Below are 20,620 nucleotides of genomic sequence, written 5' to 3' on the forward strand. Positions count from 1 at the left end.
TAACTTTTTGATGGTTGCGGGCCCAACTGCCAATAGGGAATTGGGATCGCGATCAGGTACCAAATGTACAACCCTTTTTCGTTTGCTTTGTTCCCAATTGGCAGTTGGGCCCGCAACCATCTAGGCGCTCAACAAGACGGACAGACGGACAGACAGACAGACGGACAGGCAGACATGGCTATATCGACTCGGCTATTGATGCTGATCAAGAATATATATACTTTATGTGGTCGGAAACGTTTCCTTCTCTGCATTACACACATCCACTTTTACCACAAATCTAATATACCCCTTAACTCTTTTTTGAGTACGGGTATAAAAAGTGCTACCTCTGAAAACTAACCGATGATCAAACTTTCAGTTGTAAAATGTGGTGTGGCATGCCTGGCAAATCCAGTGAGTTCAAAAACTTTGTTAGATAATTTACAGCTTCGTTCTGTATCGTTTGATTTGCACACCATTTCGCCTGGCAAAAACTGCTCATTCACATTATTTTCTGTGAAAATTGATCTTTTTGCCAACCAGGCATGATTTACATCTGTGTACTTATGATTTATTTTTTGTATGTTGCACGCTTTGTACATCTCCTTTGCAAGGCGATGTGAAGTTTACATTGAAAACTGCATAAGAGAATATTCTTTAGTTAGAAATTTGTTTCGAACTTTCCCCGTTTGCTATACGTAATAGCTTAAGGCGTTTTAGAAGTCTAGAAGTGCAGGCGAAGTCTAGAGAGAGAGTGATAGCAAGAATGCGTGTGCAGCTCTTGTGCCTTTCAGAGAGTGAGTGAGGTGCAACGGATGATGCGTGAGAATGTTGAGCACGGAGAGCGATGATCCAAAGTCCCTAGGGTAATTTTATTTTGGAAAGTGTCAAGCATAACTAAGTTATCAACCGTTAAAAACCTTAGTTTGAATTTGGTTTGTTTGGAAAATGCTAAAAAAAAAAGGAAACCGCTCGAAATTCTGTGGCACCGCTGAAATTTTTTGTCGAAATTACTTTCAGCTGATTCCATTTCCGTATATCCTGTGTCCGTTTTACCGTTTGCGCTAAAAAGAAGCGCTACCTCTGAAAAAAGCTTAAAAAAACACCAGTTGTCAAAAATTGTTCAACAAAAAAGTTCTGCCATAGAAAAAAAAAATGTAAGCCTCAAATCTATCAGAAAAAGTCGGTTTGGTTCCTTTAGGAAAAAAAAGGTTACATTTTGTCGAGTAGTTCAATCCGCCCTGTATACATGCATATACATATGGCTGTGTCCATTAAAATAGTAGTGCAGCACACTTTAACTCTTTTCGACACATTTATAGTCGTGTTTTAGTGTTTATAAACAATTCCGAAAACATATATGTATATGTAAGTCGGGACACTAGGCACAATGGCTTTCAACCAAAAATTAATAATATGAGGTAAAAAATAATATAGCTTAGCAGTTAATGGTGAGTTTTCCTATCTTGATTTACTACAAAAATTTAAACCATCATTCTGTCTCTTTATACATCTTGTCACAAAAGAACCGCCAGCTCTTTCACAGTAAGACTGGTATTATTACACTATTACACATAACTGAAAATAAAATATAATCTACATTTGCTGCTGAATTTTATCTTATATAATTTATCTATAATTAATAATTTTCGTTTTATCCAGATACAACTTTTTTTAGGATTCGTCAAGGATATATATACAAATCTACCCAACCATGTAACATCTATTTTTGAAACCTCAAATGATATCTGGTTAAGCGACTTAAAAGAACTAAACTTGGAGAGTCTCCTACCCGAAGCCTATTCTGTTAAAACTATACATGTCGAAAAACAGCTTGACTCCAATTCTCAGCAGAACATTGTAAGTATGGCGTTCTTGAGTATTCTTTGTTTGACAAAAACAGTACAGGGTTCGTCAACTTTTAGTGCTCTATATAAAATTTATATAACCGTTCAGACCTTTTTAATTCTTGAAAAAATGATGGAAAACGCATAAAAAACAAAGCATGTTTTACTTTATCCAATAAAGGCGGCCACTTGATCGATTTTGTTTTCAAAAAAAATAATCAGAACAAATTCTAAAAGATCAAATTAAATAAAAATACCTTATATATGCAAATCGGTTTACAAATTTCAAAGTTATTCAATGTTTACATGGAGCACTAAAAGTTTGCGCACCCTGTATAAAAATATGATGCGCAACGGGGAAGGCCAAATGGTTTAATTTAAACACAATTTATTTTAGAATTTATTATTAGAATTGTAAGGATGCGATCTAGGCTGGGGTATAACCAAAGACAATATAAGTATAAGATGCGTAACGCTCATACATTTCAATTGCCATATGCAAGACAATTTTTCGGCCAGCGACGAAATTCGCGCCATCTCGCTCGCACAAATTTGAGAGCGAACGAATCTAAAAATAGAATCCGCTTACATGTGTGAGTACACACAGAACAGCAAGTGCGTATGTGTGCGTACTTGTGCGAAGCGGACGATTTTCCAGACGGAAACCTTTTTATGAGTTGAGAAACGAAATTATATACCGGCGTTGAATACGTCGCATCCTGAATACCCTAATGGCAATTATTCCAATGTGATTCATGGAATTTCATGTATTAAATATATTATGTATTTTTATATATGTTATCCGATCATTATTATCGAATATACCATCTTAAAATAAATTATCGTTGGAGAGATATATACAATATAACAGTTTTTTAATATTGGGGTGGTAAGCGTCTTGCAAAATTAACTTACACTAATAAAGTGAAGGGTATATTTCGACAGCGCTGTAAAAAACGTATGCATGTGCGTGCACAGTCGTCGCGACGACTCGGCTCGGCTGTCGCATCGGCAAAGAACCAACTTCGTGTGCCTTCGTATGCTGTATGCATACAAGAGAGCGGCTGGCTCTAGAGCGCTCTCTCTCTCTAAAAAATTTCAAGAGAGCCTGGAGCCAGCTCTAGAGCCAGCATGCAAAATTCGTGTGCAGAAATTTCGTATGGCGTTACGCATCTTATACTTATATTGTCTTTGGTATAACTCTCAGTCAAGCCAGGGTCGAAATTACAGCCATATTTATAATTTGCCGGGACTCCGAGTCATGAGCGGCCATGGGACGAAGATTTCGTCTCGGGGATGCCAAGGCCAAGGGAAACGTGCGAAAGCGGGGTAGAACGGTCGAGATCTTCTGCAGAGTGCCTGTGCAGTCGCCGGGCGGCACCTAAGGGAAGCTACAGGGCTTCTGTCTTCTTCTTTGTCTTCTTGGCTGCTTCCACTGGCACGTCCGTTCAGCTCGCTGGTCTGGAATATCTCTTCGTTTTCCATGTGCTTGCGATCTTAAAAACCCACCCTTGTTGTGCTGGTGGTTGAGCTTTCGCTCTCTGCTCTCCCGCTCTCTGTACAGATGTTGGTGGTTGTGGTTCGTGTCTCCACTATGTGCTGATGTTGGTGGTTGAGGTTCATGTCTCAACTCTGGAGCTTTTATCAGTGCTATCAGTGATGCCCGAGCGAGCAAGTACTTAAACTAATTTTGATTAATGCTATGAGCTTGCTTAACTACTAACAAATGCCGTCACTTAACCTAATAATGAACATAAAACATAATAATAACAAAATAATAGTAAATAATAATAAGAGATCCTTCATGGTGAAAAAATAATGTGGGGGAGCGTCTGCTCCTTCACAGAATATTTCGTTTCTTACAAATATAATATTAGAATGCTATAAAAAGAAGGGACCGTAAACAATGATTATTATTTTTTTGTTCAATACAAAAATTACATAGTTATAATAGATTGCACCAAAATCTTTGTTTTTGTGCAATCTCTGCATTTCCGCTATGATTTTTAAATTTCGGATTTTTACGTTTTTCTTCAATGACAACACTACTCGACAAAATTGATTTTGATTTTCTTTCGGCTGTGGACCAAAATTACATTTTCTGATAAATTTCGGTATTTAAAAATTTGTGTAGTACTTTATTATTTTTTTTAAAGAATTTTTAAAATCTGGTATTTTTTTTCATGGTTTTTTTCAGAGGTAGTGCTTCTATTTTTCACATAGGTTAGGTTAGGTTGTCCCGGACGGCCCTCACGGGGCCACGCATAGGCCAATATGGCCCTTAGTTGTCCGGATTGGTGCGTATGGACCTTCTGAGTGTTTTTACGCGGTTTTGAAATCCGTGAGGATCGAGGAGAGTTTTGCAAAGGCAAGGAGTTTCGCTGGCGTCCTCTTGGATGCATCTTCCAGCGATGCCAGTACCGGGCTGCCAAGATGTATGTTTCTTGCCCTTGAGAGGGCCGGGCATTGGCAGATTAGATGTTCCAGGGTTTCGATAGCCCCAGATTCATCACATTTCCTGCACTTGTCACTGTTGGTGATGCCTAGTTTGACTGCATGTGCTGCAGCCAGGCAATGACCTGTGAGTATACCTATTAGCATCCTACAGTCCTTCCGTGGTAGGTGTAGTAGGTATTGGCTGAGTTTACCATTGCTCTCCTTGCACATGGTTTTCGCGATCTTGCAGTTGGTGGTTCTCCTCCACCTGCTGCTGGCCTGTATGTGTGCCCTCCTTTCTAGATCGCTTTGGAGCGCTCTGAGGGAGACAGGCACGTTCTCAGTCCTGTCGTTTGCCAGCCCGACGCCTTCCTTAGCCAGTACGTCTGCTGTCTCGTTGCCTTCGATGCCCTGGTGGCTGGGAACCCAATAGATCCGCACTGACTTTGTCGTGCTTAGGAAATCTATTGCCTCCCTGCTTGCCAGGACATTTTTGGAACTGACCGCTGACGACTGCATGGATCTTATCGCCGCCTGGCTGTCCACGAACAGGTTCACCACATTATGTGGGCGTTCCGTACATCGAGCAACCTCCGCCGCTTTCCGTATGGCAAAGACTTCTGCCTGGAATATGCTGCATTGGTCCGGTAGCTTATAGGACAGCCTTATTTCAGGGTCTGTACAATATATGCCCGCACCTACTCCTCCCTCCATCTTGGAGCCATCCGTGTATATGTTTAGGTGTTCGTTCTGGTCCCAACTTTTTTTCCAGTCGTCGGGTTCCATGTGTATCGCTGTTTTGACGTCCAGGCACGTTCGGGGGATCATGTAGTCAGATATACTGATCATGTCTCGGCCTATTGAACTGTGCCCGAATCCTTGCAGCGACATATTGCCTGATGCGACTAGGCGTTGTGCTGCCTTACCTGCAGTCAGTCTAGCGTGGATGTCTAGGGGGTCAATTCCGAGTATTGTTTCGAGTGCTTTTGTTGGGGTTGACCTCAGCGCCCCAGTAATGCAGAGCAGTGCCTGCCGCTGGGTTCTGTCCATCAGCTTGTTGTAGGTTTTCTTTTCTGTAGCCTGCCACCACACTAAGACTCCATACAGCAGAGTCGGTCACACTACCGAGATGTAGATCCAGTGCATTAGTGCAGGTGATAGGCCCCATGTGCTGCTAAGCATCTTCTTGGATGCATATAGCGCAATGGTGGCCTTCTTCACCCTTTCCACTACATTGGGTCTCCATGTCAGCTTGCTGTCCAAAACTATGCCGAGGTATTTGACTTGTGTTTTTGGGGTGAGCCTGGTTCTGTCAATTTTCGGGGGGATCCATGCCGGTACCTTGTACCTCTTGGTGAAGAGGATGAGGTCCGTCTTGTCCGCGTTGATACTGAGTGCTACTTTTCCCGCCCACTCACATATCTCCCTGAGTGTTGATTCCATTATAGAGCTGAGGCTCGATGGGCATACTCCCGTAATAATTATGCTTATGTCGTCCGCATAAGCTGTTATTTTTGGGGCTCTCCTCTCGAATCTCTTTATCAGGTCGTCGACCACCAGATTCCATAGGAGGGGCGAGAGGACCCCACCCTGAGGTGTGCCTCTGTGCGCCCCTTTCACCATGGAGGCGGTGCCCCACTCTGAGTACACCAGTCTACAACTTAGAAGGTTCTTTATCCAGAGGTTGATTGCGGGATGTGTGTTGATCGCTTCTATGCGGTCCATTATCGCGCTCATATTCACGTTGTTGAATGCTCCGGATATGTCTACAAACACTCCTAGTGCATACTTCTTATTTTGGAGGGCATTTTCGATTGTGGCTACTAGCGAATGCAGTGCCGTCTCTACCGATTTCCCTTTGGTATAGGCATGCTGGTTGGGTGACATCCGCCCACCTACATCATTTCTGATGTGTAGATCCAGCAGCTTTTCTAGTGTTTTGAGTAGAAAAGAGGTAAGGCTTATCGGTCTGTAGTCATTGGGGCTCATATGGCTGCACTTTCCTGCCTTTGGAAGGAAGACAATCCTCGAGGTCCTCCATTGAATAGGGATATAGCCCGTGCTCAGGCAAGCTGAGTATATTGCAGAGAGCCATGGGGTGATCACGTCTTTGGTCACCTGTAGCATGGCTGGGAATATACCGTCTAGTCCAGGTGCTTTCGTACCCACAAAGGAGTCTATAGCCCAGTGGATTCTCCTAGACGATATGAGATCTGTTGGGGGGTGCTGTTCCACAGTTGCTAGGTCCTGATGCTCTGTAGCGTCAGAAACCTCGATGCATCCTGGGAAGTGGGCTTCCATTAGTGCTGTTAGGGCATCTTCGCTGCCCTCAGTCCATTGTCCATCATTTCGTTTCAGCTGACTTTGTATGGCAGGTTGCTTTGATAGCAACTTCCGGAGTCTAGCCGTTTCTGGGACTTTCTCGATATTGGAGCAGAAGTTCCTCCACGAGTTTCTTTGTGCCCTGCGTATTTCCTTCTTGTACTCCCTGAGTAGGGTTTTGTATTCCTCATCGATTATCTCCTCGTTCGCCTGTTTGGCGATTTTGAAGAATTCTTTGAGGTTATTTCTTTGAAGCGATAGGTCCCGCTTCCACCATAGTGGTCTGGTTCTCTTTTTCGTTCTCGAGGGTGAGCATGCTGCGTGGTATGCATCCAGTAGCTCCTTGGAGAGGGTCTCTAGGGACGATTATATCTCTTCCGGGGATGTCACTGTGCCCGCACGATTCGCGAGCTTCGAGGTAACTGTCTTTTTAAACTTTTCCCAGTTTGTGTTCCGGGGGTTTCTATAGACAGTTATCTTCGGAGAGTGTTTAAATTCGCACTTAAACTGAATGTACTTGTGGTCTGAGAAGGATGGTCTTTCAAGGACTCTCCAGCCAGATACCAAAGTACAGTTCCCCATTACGAGTGTTAGATCTAGTACGTTGGACGAGGTGGGGCCTACGAAGGTGTGCTCCTCCCCCACGTTTGCTACATCTAGGTTAGTGGATAGTATAAAGTCTAGAAGTGACTCACCTCTTTCGTTGATATCGGGGCTTCCCCACACGCTATGGTGGGCATTGGCGTCCGTACCAACTATGAGTTGCTGGTCTTTCGGACTGGCTTCCGCCACCAGACTCCTTAGCTCTTCCGGTGGAGCTGGCCTGTCGTGTGCCATGTAGCAGGATGCTACCATAAGGCGCTTGTCCTCGCTTTCAAGCATCACCGCAGCCAGGTCTTCAGTGCTGTAATGAGACATAAGATAAGCATGGATGCCCTTTCGTACAAGTACGGCGGTTCTAGTCCTGCTTACCGATGGTGGGTAGAAGAGATTGTAATTTGAGGACTTTAGTCCGGCCACAGCATTGCCGGAGGCAAGCCATGGCTCCTGGACCAAAGCAATGTCGACGGGCCCTTGCTCCAAGGCAATGAGGAGCTCCGCCGACGCGAGCTTGCTTTTATGCAAGTTGAGCTGCAGCACTCTCAATGTGGGAGGCTGGCTCAACTGCACTCGACGGGTTGACTATTATAGTCAGGTCACCGTCCTCATCCTCTGCGGCATCAGAGTCGTCCAGCGCAAGATCCTGGGCGGCCTCTACGATGGACTCCAGACCTAAGTCCTTTTCCACCTCGACTACCTGCAGGGTATGCGCGTCCTTGTCCTCGGGGTGGCGCTTTTTGAGACGTAGGTAGACACTGCCTACGCCCCATGCCATCTTCCCGAATCTCGGGTAGAGGATGTCCTCTGCCTTCTTGTTGATCTGGATGATCATGTGCTGGCCCCCCTCATTGGGTAACGGGCTACCAGCATGCAGGATTTTCCAGTCAGCCGTTGGCACATCCGTGTTCTGCCTCTGGAGGAGTTTCAGTGCTCGGTCCCCCTGGACTGCAATGGGGAAGAGCACCTTCGCCTTTGGGATTGACGGGATCATCTCCCTGTCCACTACCTCCAGCTTGGCCCCCTCCCACAGAGCTTCCAATTTGTGCGCCGTTTGCACCAGCGACTTCCTCGTCGGGTCGTCGTTGCACTTGAGGATCTTCACCCCGTTCAGCCATCCCGCACCGTCGAAGGTGGGCATGGGAGCGTCCGGCGCGTCCTCCATTCGCGCGAAAAGGGATTCCACCAGCTGGGCGTGGACCTGTTTCCACTGCGCCGCCATCATCTTCCCATTTTCCTCGCTGCGGTCGATCAGGGCCACGATGAGGTGTCTCTTGGACATGTCACTCAATTTGGCCTTCTGCTTGGGCTTCTTCGTCGTAGGTTGAGCGATAACCACCTTGGGCCCGCGTTGCCGCTTGCTCGCCGGAGTGTCCTTGGCACTCTCGATCGAGCGTTGCCTTTTGGTGGCCATCATCACCTCAACCTTATTGGCGAATTCGCCCTTCGTCGCCTTCATCTGAGGCAGCTGCGCGTAGTGAAGACGCCTTTCTTCTACCTTTTGCATAGCCCATGCTAGTTTGGACTTCTCCTCTTTGGAGATGTCCTCTTTGCCTTGTAGCCGTCTTTGGATTTTGAGGGCCGCCTTGTATTGGGCCTTAGCCTTCATCCGCCATATTATAGTTGTGACCGCTGGCGACACGCAAAAAGGATGGCTCCTCCCCGTGCCCGCCGGTGGTAGCAGTCACGCTTTCCACCGACGTTTGGACTGACATCCCAGTCCCTGCTTGATCCTTACTCCGGTCCATGTGGTTAATATTTATCGGGGGGACCACCCCCTAGCGTTTTATGCCTGTCCGCCAGGCACCTCCAGCCATGGCCATGGTTCAGTTCCCCCAATTTTATATCGGGAAGACCTTGACCCGGCCTTAGCTAGACACTGCATTACCGCGGACAGAGCAAACGGCAATGCATTAACCCGATCCGGGGTAATGCAGTGCCCATTGCCCGGCCGGCACCCTCTGGGAGGGTTCAGCTGGAGGATTTTTTTTCACATAACTTAAGTATCTTATATCTGGTAGCCCTTTGTATCTGCAGCTTAACGACTGAAAGATATTGAGCTTTCAACTTTCATAATTTTTGCGGTATTTTTTTTTTTTTTTTTTTTTCGAAATTTAAACTTTAAAAACTCGGGAAAAGTCGAAATAAAAAATAATTCTTGGCCAACATTTTTTGTTTTAGATAGACGTATTAATTAAGCGTAGTTTAAGGTATTGTTCATCAAAATCTATAGATAAACGGTCAACTTGCAGCCGTTTGATCAAAACGACTCAAAGCTAATTTTACCTGAAAAATACCGTTGCTGGTCCAATGCCAAAGGAACACGTTCAGGTACCAAACCCCTTTTCGCTTGCTTTGTTTCCAATTGGCAGTTGTGCCCGCAACCTTCCAAAAAGTATTTTTTGTCTATTTTTTTAATTTTTGAGGTTTGGTTAACGAATTTTAGCTCCACCGTTTATCCATAGATTTTAGTGAGCAATATCTTAAACGAAGCCTAATTAATGCGTCTATCTAAAACTAAAAATGCATGCCCGAGTTTTTAAAGTCAAAAAATACCGCAAAGAAATGATGAAAGCTTAGTATTTTCCAGGCGTTAAGCTGCAGATACAGTGTCTGAATCATATTTCTAGCTGCATTTGTCAGCTTTTCAGAACTGCAAAGTTCTTTGCAACCAGATATAAGATACTTAAGATATGTGAAAATTAAAAGCGCTACCTCTGAAAAAAAAAAACATTAAAAAATACCAGATTTTAAAAAATTCTTAATCTTTTTATCCCTAAAAACTATAAGAAAAAGTCATTTTGGGCCACAGCGTAAATGTCGTGTTGACTACTGTTATCAATATGCACTAATTTCTAAGTTACTGAAACATATTTGGAAAAGAAAACGACGAATTTATTTTTTTAAAAATTTAGCAATAGATTGTAAACTTAATGTATGTATATACATACAGCAGACGATTTGATTAAATGTCATGATCTGACTGAAATCTAATTACTGAAACTATGGTAGGGGTCGAATTTTTGCGAATTGAAGAAGCTATTTTATATTTAAACTAGTAGTCAAGACCCCTGCGCACTCGCTTTGCTCGAGCGCCAATCTTTCACGCACTGCCCTATTTATGTTTCTGGCCTAGGTCACTTTCAGTCGTACTAGGACCAAATAGTGATCAGTTGCATACAAAAGTTTGGAGTTTTATGAATTAAACATACCCATAACTTTTTCATGTACGACCACGTTTTATATCGATTAACGATAAATCAAAAATTCTTCTCAGGCAAAAAATTTACATTTAGACATGAAAATGTCTTTGTCATGATTTTCCACCATATTTGAGATGCATTTATAAGCCATGAATGCTTAGATCAGCTTAGTTCAACTTTTATTGATGAAGCACCATTCATTGCCAATGTAAACAACTGGTATCGCGAATTCAACCGTGAAAGTCCTTTGTTGCTGGACGAATTTCGTGAAGGTAGCTTAAAATGACTTTTTGTGCCACAAAATATCGATGCTGTGAGCGAAATGATTGAGCAAGATCGTCATGTCACATACTGTGAGATTGAGGAATCCTTGGGCATTAGTATGAAAACAATTAATAAGATTTTCCATGATTTTTGCGAATGTATGTGTGTGTGTTGCGTCCGTGTCTCAATTTTTCGAGCTCTGAGTAAAATGGGACTATCATAATCGAAAGGTCCAGAAACTAACCCAACGTTATAACTGTGAGATGTTTGGTCATGGTGTCAGGCATTGTGCAGCGACTTGTCGACTGCTCACTGAAACTTGGTTAACAAGTTCCATATCAATTAAAAATGAGAGGGCTCGTTGTGTGTCCCTGCAGTGGCCGCGACTTAACTTTTATACCCGTACTAGTTCAGTATGTGTATCAGGGGTGCCACAGAAATCACTTCCGCTGTAAAATCACCTCAATTCCATTCGATTCGAATCTTATTTATAACCCTCATCCAAATAATTTAACATTATACATGTTAAGTTAATAAAATAAACAATTTAGTAAATCACTATCCAATCCGCTGACTGAATTTTCACTTAACGCTGCAGTCTGAGGTGGCCACCAAGGGCGATTCGAACTTTCGAAGTTAATACAGTAATGCCACCTTTTTTAAGACGAATTCGGAGCAAGATATTTAATATTAATTATATTGAAAGCATTCTGTTGTTCTTTAATCAAGCATTACAAAAAAAAACTCATTGCAACAAAACTTCCTTTACGTCAAAAGTGTGCATACTTTTTGTGCAAATTGTGAAAACAATTGAATCTTGAGAGGCCTTAGGCCGAAATCGCTCGGAATTCTGTGGCACGGCGGAAATTTTGAAGCGGAAATCCTCTGCGCGGTTTCCTATTTCACTAGTGATTTCTGTGGCACCCCTGTATATGTGATTTTATCATTTATGTCGAATTAAAAATATCTATATCTACATCTCTTTTCTTACACCTCTGCCAGAGGGTGCACACTAAACGAGGCAGAGTGTGTGAGCGAGAGAGCGAATAAGAGAGTAAGCGCTGCAGGGTTGGAAGGGACTATCCTAGTCACTGAAAATTAATTCATTTATTCTGGCTGTAATAATGATCTGAACCAGATTCGACAATCTGGTAGATATGAACATTCTCTATGATACTGCGTTTTCTCGCATCTTCAGAATTGTGGATGCCACAGATTTTAGTCCCTTTTGCGGGAGGAAAGGGTTGGGTGTTTCCGTTATCATTATACCATAATTTACATGTGTGCAAATTTTAATATTAATTATTATTTTTTCAGTATAACCTACTTCCTCGAGGAATATTATCCCTAAAAGTTTTACAAGAGCTTCCAATTATTGTAGTATTGATGTATCAAATATATAAGAATGCTGTCCATCAAGAGGTTTCCGAATTTATTCCTTTAATATTGACCACTATAAATTTACAACCAACGGTCATACAACGGTAAGTATTTAACTATAAATTGTCGTTTTCTATGCCATGCTAAGCTATCAACCGATGCCTATAAGCTCTGCATAAACCAAGCCATCGCTTAAATTAAAAATATTAATTTTCAATTTAATGTAAATTTTATATATGTACATACATACATATCATAAGATCTCACTAACTTAACTGCACCCTGCAGTTTTGAAGGCCTCACAAAGTTATCCGACCGATGACAACTCTGGCGTTGGAAATGATGGGAATTTGTTGCCAATATTTTCATTATTATTTAGAAACGGTTTCATGAAAAATATAAAAAATTAAAGAATGAAACAAACGTAGAGTATTAATTTCGTGGTGTAAGTATACACCACTTCTAGCTGTCTTAATTATCTTTTTAAAATAGCAAAGTTCTTTACAACCAGACGTAAGATACTAGAGTTATGTGAAAAAAGAAGCTCCACCTCGGAAAAAAGCTTTACAAAAAAATACCAGCCCAAAAATTCTTAAAAAAAAGTTCTGCCATACAATAAAACCATAATTCTATAAAAAAAAATTTAAGTCCCATATATATCAGAAAAGGTCGGTTTGGATCCTTGAGGAAAAAAAAGTTCGATTTTGTCGAGTAGTGTTACTTACTTTCGTTCGCGACGTGATTTTTGGAAAATGTCGATAGATAAATTTTGGAACGCAGTCCAATAGAATATTTATATCAGGTTTGCTTTTTGCTTTCCATCGGCGATTGGAAGTTAGCCAGGTTCCGGCCGCCAGTTGGAAGTTAACCCTCACATGAGTCCTTGAGAAAACAAATTTTCGCGTTCGGATACTTTAACGTTCCGATAAATGTTAACCCGAAGTCGAGAAACGGCCCTCAGTATGCACGAGACCATAGTGATACAATTTCTAGATTTCAATAAATAGTCAAAGTTGAACTTTGATTTTTTTTTGGATAGATCATGTCCATTAGACCGCTTATAACTCGAGAACGGCTGGACTGATTTTCATGGTATTTTATTTTTTGAATTTGTCTCCATCAACAGAATAGCTTGGAAAAAACTATGGAAAATGCGAACGGCTGGACTGACTATCATGGTTTTTGATTTTTTTTAGTTTGTCTCTGTCCAGACTAGCAAAATAAATAGAATTGCGCTCGGTAAACGTTAGTATTTTTGTATGAAGTAGGCCTTTCCAGGGCTACCAAACGTGTGCTTGATTTTTTGTATGGAAAGTGTTACATAAATCAAAAAGAAAACTAAGACGCTTGCTCCAAATCATCAAATCTGTGGTTCTATGTGAAGAAACTTCAACTGGCAGCAAACATGACAGTTGTATTGTTGAGCAACCCATCTGCTGAAAATTTCTCCAAGCAATTACAGACTCGATAGACGATGTAATGGCCGTGTTCCTGTCGACGAAGCTAGATTACCTACGACTTACGACTAGACTATCAGCAAAGTATTCCCGAACATCATTGCCAACCACAAAAATAACAAATGGTTTTGCGAGCGTGAAACTTAGGCGGCTAAGAATACAAATGGGAAGACTTAAACTCTAAATTTCAGAATCAAATCCCTGGTACACTGCAATCAGCCACTGCACAGTGGGCGGAAAAGCCTTTTTTTTTTTTTTGGCATTAACCTACATGGTAAAGCTAGAAAGTTGAAACTTGGCATATTGGTTTCGAATTCATTTTCTGACCGATGCGAACACGCCTTCTCCGTGTTTAACATTAAAAAATTGCAATAAATCAAAGTTTTTAATTTTTTAAAGTAAAAATAGTTCAAATTTTGAATTATTGTTACTTTACAAATAAAATGTATCCACAGGATAATTTTATGGCAAGAATTTTCATAAACTTTAATTTTCACATAACTTAAATATCTTACAACTTTTTTTTAATAAACTTAATCATTCTGAAAACGATTTAAATACAGATATAAATTGCAAAATTATTTTTTTTAGGTGTAGCTTACCGTCTGGTAAATATCAAATGATAGTGATCATGATCAAATATCGACCCTGCCTGAATATATTAAATTAATTCGAAATGATAGCTCTGTTTAAATATACATACAATAACACACACTATAACATTCAAAATAAAAGCAACCACGCGCAATATCACTACTTCTATTGCAACAAAGATAACTATTTTGAGGTTAGGTTAGAATAAAAACATCTGCCAACAAAAGCACGCGATCCTTCCAGAAGCTCCTTAGGAAAGTCTCCCATAATGTGCTCAACCATGCGCGGCCTCGTCCTGAAGCATCTCACACACTTGCTAACCGCTTTCGAGACGGCTTTGCTTCCTCCAATAGGCCAATATTCTAATCAAATTTTAGCAATCAAGGCATGAGGTCCGGAAGGAGGTTCAGTTGATGATAATAGCTTAGCATTGCAGACGTTACGGGATGTCCCTTGGGCAAAATAAGCGGGTGCTGAGCATTAAACGGGAGCGATGAGTTGCCGAGACGACCTCCAACCAGACGGATAGATGAACTCAGATAGCGAACTGATGGAGCTAGACTTCCTGACTTGCCCATTGCGTCTAATCTTCTTTATGTCGGACCACAAAGTTGCCAGCTGAACGTGTCGAACAAGAAGATGCGTTCCTTGCTGAATGTCTGAAACCGTGAGTCCAGGATGCCTAAGACGATGAACGAATTTATGCATGTAGGCGAATATGCGCTGCATGCCAAAGAAAGAGTTTGCAAATTTGCATCCGGACGTGAGATCGGCATGTGGAGACGCGATCAGCAATATACGTTTGCGAAGCTCAATGGTCGGAGTTTCAGAAACGGGAGATACAGGCCACTCATCCTTAGAACCTAACAAAAACGAGGGGCCGTGAAACCACAGCTCTGACTGGATGAGGTGGCTGGGAAGCCACGGGATTCAACGATGTTGGAACATAGCGCTATTCCATGCCTTGCGTCAACTCTTGAATTGTTGTCACTCGATTTGCCACGAAAACCTGAAATTTGGCTGGCTCATCCCGAATCCAAGATAACGCCGTAGACGAATCCGACCAGCAGTAAAACTGACCTGGGAAGATTCCCGTCTCCTTTAAGTTGCGCATAACCTTCGCAAGCAAATGAGCTCCACTCAATTCCAGCTTTGGAATCGACAATGATTTTAGGCGCGCCATTCAAGACTTTGAGCACAAAACATTGCTCGACGACTCCCCTTGCCTGGACACGACATATATATGCAAGCACCATATGCTTCCATGCTGGCATCACAAATTCCATGAACCTCTACAATTGTGCTGGAATGATGGACAACGCGAGGAAAGGAAATGCGAGAGATGCTTGCCAAACTGTTTCTCAGGTCAATCCAAGTTGAGTGCAGCGCTGTCGGTAGGCTTTCATCCCAGTCCAAATGTTTTCTCCAAAGCTGCTGAAGAAAGATCTTGCACCTGACAATAACAGGATTAATCAATCCAAGAGGGTCATAGAAACGCGCAATAGTTGATAAAACCGACCGCTTGGAGGGCCTTGAATTCGTGTCCAGCGCGGACAAGGCAAACAGCAGCTGATCCGACGCAGGGTCCCAAGCTAAACCGAGAGTTTTGGTAATGTCGCTTCCATCATGAAACCGTAGAAATTTCTCCACGTCGTCTTCTGGAGTTCCATCAACCACCTCCTGGTTACTCGAGCACTATTTTTTAAGCTTAAAGTTACCGCAAGACTTGAAGTTTGGCGCATCTTTTCCATGACCTCTGAAACCGAGTTGCCGCCAGAGATGAGATCATTAACATAGAACTCCTGTTGCAGAGCAGCTGAGCCAAGAGGGTAGGGATTACCCTCGTCGATGGCCAACTGGTGCATTGCGCAGACAGCTAAAAACGATGCTGCCCTCGTACCGTATGTGACGGTGTCTAATGTGTAGACCTGAACTTCGGACTGGATGGAATCTCGCCATAGGATACACTGGAGAAAATTGTCAGGTGGAGACCTTTACGCAGCGGTACATTTTACAAATGTCACCAGTGAGAGCGACGGGATATGTCCGGAACCGGATCAGTGATCAGTATGTTAAACAATGCAGGCTGAATAACAGGACCTGTCATCATCACATCATTTAAAGAGCATCCAGTTGATGTAGCTGCAGAGCCATCGAAAACGACACGGAGTTTTGTCATGGTACTATCCTCCTTTAAAACGCAGTGATGAGGCAGAAAATACTTGCAGAGGCTACGTGAGTCAGGATGGACTTTGGACATATGCTTTAAATCAGTATACTCTTTCATAAAAGCTGAGTAACGCTCCTTGAGCGCGGGATTACGATCCAGTTTTCGCTCCAAGCTGAGAAATCGTCAATACGCCTGAGTATAGGACTCTCCCAAGTGATCAGCATCATGCTTTAAAGGCAGTCGAACAGAGTACTCCCCTGATGGCAACCGTGAAAAGTGGCTTACGAAATGCGCCTCACAATCCACTTCTTCCTTTGTACTCAAGCTAGCCTCCACACAATTCTCAACTTCCCAAAACATACGAAGAGTTCGATCCAACCTTGCATTCATTATATCCTCCGAATCCGGATAATTTTGGGTTGCCAAAAGCGACGAGCTTGATACCCTCTGTCCACCACCAGATACGATCCACCCAAGTCTGCAGAAGAGGCAATCCATCTATGAGCTTGATTTGTCCTACGCAGAGAATGTCATAGAATATGCTCGCGCCAATGAGGAGATCTACTCGCTGAGGATTAAAGAATGCGGGATCGGCAAGCTGAATATTGGAGGGAATGTTCCAATCGGCTACATTAACTGTCAGACTTGGTTGGCTATCTGTGATTGTGGGTGCGATGAGAGCAGTGAGTGTCGTCGAATAGTCCGGAGTGCGAGACTGTATGCAAATGCTGACGGTGGATCCCTCAGTGGACACGCTAGTATCGCTCAGACCAGAAACAAGGGCAGACGATTGAGTTCTCCTAAGCTGAAGCTGCTGGGCGAACCTGGAGGTAACGAGATGCAGCTGGGATCCTGAATCTAGAATGGCGCGACAAGGAACCAAAACGCCAGATCGATTTTTAACCAAAACAACAGCTGTGGCCAACAGCACAACATCGGAGTGGAGACCTTGGGCAGCAAGAGAGGTAGACGCATGAGACGGCACACTGCTAACAGAATCCTGAACTGGCGTAATAACTCCTGGTTGTACTGCTCGTTCTGGAGGAGAAACAGCTGGGGAGCTTTGCGCTATGGATGAGTCGAAGTGCAATAAGGTATGATGCCTCCCTCCGCAAACTCTACACTGGCCACCTGTACGAGTCCGATGACCCGATTTTAAGCAGTTAAAATAAAGTGACAGCTTCTTCACTTCCTTGTGACGCAGAAAAGGAGATAAATTTGTGAAGATGCTGCACGAGTATATTCCGTGACCCGCTGAATGGCAGAAAGGGCATCCAGACGGGTCGGCGGAAGAGTTAGAAGCAACAAAGGTTTTCTTTAGATGTGTAGACTGGCTTTTTCCCACATGAGCTCCATTTTCTGGCATCGTAGAACTCCCAAGCTGTGGGTATCCTCTCCGCTGACGCAGCCTCTTCCCATTTGGTTTGGGTCTTAGCATCTAGTTTTTGCAGCAGCATGTGGATTATCATGCATCCCGATATCTCATCAGGACTTCCTAATGTCTGCAGGGCACGCCTATGCAAGTTGACTGCGTCCGAAAACTCCCGAAGCCTTTTAGCAGTAGGCGAATCCACCTTCTTGAGCCCAAGAATCTCCTTGATGTGTGCCTGGAAAACAAGTCGTATATTATTAAAACGTTTGCTAAGTATGTCCAGAGCCACACGATAATTGGCACTAGAGAGCTCCAACGATCGAACCGAATCCAGGGCCGCATCCGAGAGACATGAGCGAAGATGTTGGATCTTCTCGATTTCACTGAGATCTGCATCCCCTTCGATGACCGAATTGAACATGGCAATAAAATCCGCATATTCCACATAGCCACCGGAGAAGCTAGGTTGCTTCAGCTCAGGAAGCCGCTGCTTGTGATTCATGATGATGGTATGACCTCCAGAGCTATTTGGCATGCTAGTGGAATGAGCAGACAGCAGCTCGGCTTTCAAAGAAATGAACAGCGCATCGAAGGTTTCACGCAGCTCACTTCCAATCTAGTCTTCATCCAGCGATTCCAACTCATGATGGGACTTGTTGAACTCCTCACGCATTTCCGCCAACATATCGAGGCGCACATCTATTTCAGATGCACTTAGTTTGTCGAGTTTATTCCCCGAGAATGACTCGCCAAGACGGTGCAGCCGATCATGCAGAGACTGAACTTTACGCTTGTAAAGCCTCAGCCTTTTTTCCTCCATCCCAATATTTCCGCCCGCGCCTGTATTCGGCTCTTTGTCTATACCTATACCTGCACCTATATCTTTCCAAAATCAGTTAAAAGACTGTCGACTTACAACGTTATAATATTTATTTATACCGGCGGCTAGCTGAAGCCAATTGCTCGCTCTTTTGCCCGGCCAGATAAATGTGCACAAGAGGGTGTTCGGTATGCAACCTATGCGGCGAGAGATTAGCATAGAACTAACTTAGGCCACGACGGCCGATCAAAGCAAGAGCCGAAGCGGCAGGTGCATAGCGCCCTTTAACAGGGAGAGCGCAGCAGCACTGCCGAATTCTGGAGACAGCTGAAAAGCTAATAGATGCAGCTATAATTTAGACCTAATCACTTTAATTTCAGCTTATCGTCTGGGATATAGTAAGCTTTTAAATTCTGAAATGAAATAGCTTTTAAGAATGACAAAGTTCATTACAACCAGTTGTAAGATACTTAGTTCAAGTATTCAAAACTTTTTTAAAAAGTTCTGCCGTAGAAAAAAAAATCATAATTCTATAAAAATAATTAAAGCCCCATATCTATCAGAAAAAGTTAGTTTGGTTTCTTGGGAAAAACAGTTCGATTTAGTCGAGTAGTGTTATTATCCTAGTGTTAGCATTGTACAGTGGTTTTTTTTCCGTTTTTATACCCGTACTCAAAAAGAGTTAAGGGGTATATTGGATTTGTGGTAAAAGTGGATGCGTGTAACGCAGAGAAGGAAACTTTTCCGACCCCATAAAGTATATATATTCTTGATCAACATCAATAGCCAAGTCGATATAGCCATGTCTGTCTGTCTTCTTGCTGATCAAGAATATATATACTTTATGGGGTCGGAAAAGTTTCCTTCTCTGCGTTACACACATCCACTTTTACCACAAATCTAATATACCCCTTAACTCTTTTTTGAGTACGGGTATAATTAAAAAATTAAAAAATAACGAAATATGGGTCACAGAAATAGCACAATTTCAAAATGTTGCCAATAATTCATAGAAAATAAGCTCAAAAGCTAAAATTGTCTTACAAATTTAATATTTAGTTGAATATCCACGATTTTCAATAACGGCGTTACATCTACGTCCTATTCTTTCCACAAGCATCTGACATCTCTCCTTCGGAATGGAGTTCCAAGCTTCTTTGACACCTGTTCACAAATCGTCCAGATTGGCAAATTTTGTTCTGGATATCATGACCTTAACATATTCCATAGATTTTCTATTGGATTTAGGTCAGGGCTTTGAGCCGGCCACTCCAGATCTTCGATGGATTCGTCCTTCAACCACTTTTTAAGGACGCAGGATATGTGCTTTGTTTCGTTATCGTGTTGAAATATCCATTTGACAGACATATTTTCAAATGTAAATGGTTCCATTTGATTTTTGAGAATATCAGCATACATGAAACGATCCATTATGCCATTGATTCGGTGAAGCGGACCCACACCATGCCAGGAAAATGCACCCCAACACATAATGCATCCGCCACCGTGCTTCACGGTCTTCCTTGTGTACCTGGGTTTAAGAGCTTGGCCTTCTGGACGACAAACAAATGTTTTGCCATCGGGTCCTACTTTATTTATATTAGTTTCATCGCTCCATAGCACATTTCTCCAATAATTCAGACTCTTTTCTCGGAGGGTCCGTGCGAAACTCAATCTTTGTTTAATGTTTCGTTTTGACAGGAGGGGCTTCTTCCTGCTGATGCGTCCAAAGAGCGATGCTTCGTTCAGTCTTCTAGCCACTAGTCTCCTTGACACATCCGTACCACATTCATCATTAATTTCCGTCATAATCTCTCGAGAGGATTTAAAAGGGTCCGCTTTGCTCTTCCGCACTACATATGAGCCTATCCGTCATAGAATCCGTTTTTTCTTGGCTTTTTCTTACGATTTTTTGTATCATTCAAATAAGTTGGGCTTAACTTCACTAATTTAAGTGCGTTGTACACCATCTTTCTGGAGCATTTCATTATTTCGGCTATTTCAGACGGTTTTTTTCCAGATTCACTTAGTGTGAATATAATCTTCCTTTTTTCAACTGAGCAATGCCTTCCTCGACCCATTTTAGCACGATTTCGATTAATTATATCAATTCGTTACCGAAATATTGAAAATCAAACAAAGAATTCTGCGAAAACAACTTTTTACTCGAAATTAG

The 20,620-nt window shown here is 42.6% G+C and overlaps 1 protein-coding gene across 3 annotated transcripts in view; it reads left to right on the forward strand.

The window, feature by feature from the left end:
• Window positions 1-20,620, forward strand: part of LOC111076208 (transcription-associated protein 1) — an 83,005-nt gene that overhangs the window by 16,996 nt on the left and 45,389 nt on the right. For all 3 annotated transcript variants that reach the window (XM_022369896.2, XM_022369895.2, XM_022369894.2), the window contains exons 3-4: window positions 1,645-1,842; window positions 11,969-12,135. In XM_022369896.2, the coding sequence (XP_022225588.1) occupies window positions 1,645-1,842; window positions 11,969-12,135 (365 nt within the window). The remainder of the gene's footprint in view (window positions 1-1,644; window positions 1,843-11,968; window positions 12,136-20,620) is intronic.

Source organism: Drosophila obscura, unplaced genomic scaffold (assembly GCF_018151105.1).
Source record: "Drosophila obscura isolate BZ-5 IFL unplaced genomic scaffold, ASM1815110v1 contig_56, whole genome shotgun sequence".
NCBI lineage: Eukaryota > Metazoa > Arthropoda > Insecta > Diptera > Drosophilidae > Drosophila > Drosophila obscura.